We start from the raw sequence: 3,674 nt of genomic DNA, 5'->3' as shown, positions 1-3,674 counted from the left end.
GGGGGACTTGCTGGTTCTCCATTGGTTTTTTCCCTTTTGGGTCTACCTCTGGTTCCCCTGGATTAGCTGGCGGGGGAGAAAATAATGGAGCTGCTACCGATGATTTATGAGCCTCAGACGACGTATGACGCAGACTGGCCGGCGTAATTGATGATGAATAGGGCTGACCTTCTTGTCTAACATAATTTTCATAAATCTCCCTGCAAAGGCCCTGCTTGATCGGTAGGGGCTTTCCCACTACACGGAGCTTGACATCACCCTCCATGATGTAGGTATCATCTGTGGAGATGTATCTGAATTTAAATCCCTAGGGATTTCACTCTGATCTCTCACTTGGATCATGACCTTGCAATCTTTTGCATTAGACTTAAGCAGGACATCATCTGAGAATGCTATGACTACTCTAACTTCTTCAAGAAGCTTCATGAGAAAGTCAGGATCCACAGATGAAGGGGCAGTCCTAAGATTTCAACCCAAATGTAGACTGATTTAGGAAAAGAAACTAGGCCCTTGTCTTCTGACCAAGGATAGAAAACTCCATCGAAAGCCCCCATATCAAAGAACTCCTTTTCACAAGCCTTAGAGAGGATTTCCTCATTTGGGAATTCTAAAAAGAAAGATGAAGATGAAACACGCCTAATCTTGTAGGACCATCTGTCAACCTTTAGGTGAAACTCCAGATTTTCTATGAGTTCCTTCAAAGAAGGATTACCCACCTGGAGATCAAAGAAACCAAAGGAGGAATATTCTTCCATATTGGAGATGACTGAGGGAGGAAGAACGATATTAGGTATGAAAAGAGAGGGAGGTTTGGGAGATTTGGGAATGATGCTAATGGAAGAAGGGTTTCTCCTATTAGGGCAGACCATAGAAGTATGACCTACCCTGTTGCAAGCAAAGCATTTGAAATCTCCTAAAGAACAGTTCTTGGCCATATGAGCAATACTGCCGCAGAGAAAACACCTCAATGGTTTGGGGGAAGGATGGGGAGAGGAAAGATTACCAAATTTTGGTTTTTTCTTGTATGAGACTTTGGTCCAACCTTCTTCAGGGATGGGGAGAATACCCTTGCCTGAAGACAAAGATTTTCGGAGGGAGGATTGTGGTAGAATGCTCTCGAAGGATGAGAACGGAACCGAAGAAGGATGGGTGGAACTGGGGTTTTTGAAGAGGTATGCGAAGGAAGTATAGGGCTTTGGTAAGGAGGAATTTGAGGGGATGGCCAGGGAAGAATGGAAACTAGAAAAAGGTTTAGGGTTGGGCGGAGAGACCAAGGAGGGAGGAGCTGTGGGCGGAGCAGCAGGGGAGAAAGGAGAGATAGAGATGTTACCGTTGTTGAAAGTGGCAACTCGCCGCCTGTTTAAGAGGATTGTTGTCTGGGTACGGGAGCCACCTTTTTCGCTTCTCCAATCGCCTCTTCGCCTCCTCCATCTTATTTTTGGTCAACTATTCTTTACCTTGTTTAATTTCTTTCCCAATTACGTATGTAGTAGATATATGCGGCTAAAGAAACAAACTTACCATGATGTCATACTTCTATTTGAAAGCTGGTAAATTTATCATAAAAAAATCCTCTAAGCACAACTGTAGCCAGTAATAATTAACAAATTTAATCTCACAAGCTTTCCATACTTTTCCCCCTAACAAAGATGTTTCACATTAACTCATCCTAATAAATGAAATGTTTAAAGGGTAAATTGCACTAAACACCCAATAACTTTTAGCATTTTAGAGCAAACCCCAATAACTTTCAAAATCGCACTAGACCCCCAATAACTTTTGTAGAAAACCTTCAATATCTTTTGGGCAAATTACAGTAAACCCCCTATATGTTTCAAAATGCCTTTTTACATATGTTGTTTTTTGGTTCTAATTTATGAAGATTATCTGGAAAACACGAAAACCTATTGGGTATTTACTGCAATTCTAAAAAATTATTGGGTATCTAGTGCGATTTCAAAGTTATAAGGGCGTTTACTGCAAAATTCTGAAAGTTCTTGGTGTTTTAGTGTAATTTACCTTTGTTTAAAACGTCCTACAAAACATATGGGTACGAAAAGTACCTGCGGTTGTTCATACTGAATTTTAAAATAAATTCCGAGGTTTTATATATGCTCGATAGTGCTTATAAGATGCTCTTCATCTATTGCTCTATAACAATTTCCTGCACGTGCATGTGTATGAGCCGTACACATGGACGTGCTAGTTTTTATTTAGCCAACATCATAATTAGTTTAATCATGTAACTTCTTTAAATCATACTCTCAGCTAATGAACTTCATAGCTCATGTCAACATCTCGCTTGAGAAACATTACTTGGCGCTACACGATATTAGGGGTCTGGCATTAAGTATTAATAAGTCACTGAGAAAACTCGCATGCTTTCAACATCGTATAATTGAAAGATAAAATCTTTGAGAAAGAAGGAACCCAATGTTCTAAGGATAAGTATTAGCAGATAACTTAATAAATATCAGCATATATAATAATAACCATTTCTCATATATATTCTATTAATAATAATAAGTGCCTTGCTTCTTCGACATGCTATGATGGAGATTGATAATAACATCTCTTGGAGACAAATTATGATTCAAAATAGCAACAGAAAAAATATTTATATTCATTTATTTATTTTAATTTTTTTTAGAACTTGGTGTCATTACAAGGTCTAGTCTGTATGTTGTGCATAGGATTCGGGTTGTCAAATTATTGCCACAGTGCACCGTATGTTTTGAACTTTGAGCATCTATACGAAACAACGAGATTAAATATCTTTCGCTTTTTACATGCTACATATGTTCCTTTCTGAAACGTACAACTTAATTTTGATGTAGAAAGATAACATTTGATATACTTTTTACTACAAACTTGTTTCATAAGGCAGGCGCTGGTGTTATTCAAGAGATTTATGGCATATTCATTTGTCAATCTCTCTGCAAATTTCCTAAATGAGCATGTGAAAAACAAATATTGAACCAAGAAAGATTAATCAAACATGAAAGAGGGGGAAATGGAAATTAATTAGAAAAGTAACAACCCTTAATTTCATGCTAGATGGTATACCACCACTTTCCATCAATTAATTAACAAATTAAAATAAAGTGTACAAATATTGAAAAATAGAACACTCTTCTTCATAAGCCTATGGCGAAAGATAAATTTAATAAGAACCTTAAAGAGAACTCTCCAACCTTGTACCAAATTTTCATCAAATAACATGAAAATAGTGAAGCTAAAAATGATGGTGATGATGCTGAGCTTGACGATGAAGCTGTTGCATGAACTTAGATCTTCCTCCTTCGCCATTATTATATGGGCAAAAAAAGATGAAAGAAGGATGAAGAAGTGAGGAAGATGGAGAGGGACTTATATATAGAGGGAATGGGAGGGAAATAGGCCATTCTGAATACGATAAGGGTCGACCCATCCTTGGTGAAACAACTAATTATTGGGTAGATTTACAAGAAATCCCTTATCTATATCATATTTTCAGGAACCTTCTCATCTGAAAAGTTTAATGAAAAAACCCCTTATCAATGACTATCGTCGAAATTGTTAATTTCATATTGGAGTGCTCAGGGGTAAGGAAAACCATCACTTAGGAAGGCACATTCACTTCAGATCCATAGGACGACGAATTTTGTATAAACGAAAAAATTGATCTAGCCATT

The 3,674-nt window shown here is 37.5% G+C and overlaps 1 protein-coding gene across 2 annotated transcripts in view; it reads right to left on the bottom strand.

Annotated features, from left to right (window-relative positions):
- LOC109827613 (protein trichome birefringence-like 26) overlaps window positions 1–3,359 on the bottom strand; it is a 12,110-nt gene extending 8,751 nt beyond the window's left edge. Inside the window, exon 1 of one of the 2 annotated variants that reach the window (XM_020394629.1) lies at window positions 3,195–3,359. In XM_020394629.1, coding sequence (XP_020250218.1) covers window positions 3,195–3,309 — 115 coding nt within the window. In that variant the 5' untranslated portion in view covers window positions 3,310–3,359. Of the gene's footprint in view, window positions 1–3,174 lie in introns of both variants that reach the window. The other variant, XM_020394630.1, reaches the window with a different exon arrangement.
- Window positions 3,360–3,674: the final 315 nt, after the last annotated feature.

Source organism: Asparagus officinalis, unplaced genomic scaffold (genome assembly GCF_001876935.1).
Source record: "Asparagus officinalis unplaced genomic scaffold, Aspof.V1 AsparagusV1_Un323, whole genome shotgun sequence".
In the NCBI taxonomy this organism is placed as follows: domain Eukaryota; kingdom Viridiplantae; phylum Streptophyta; class Magnoliopsida; order Asparagales; family Asparagaceae; genus Asparagus; species Asparagus officinalis.
Note: the sequence above shows the minus strand (reverse complement) of the source record. Positions and strands in the feature narration are given on the sequence as shown.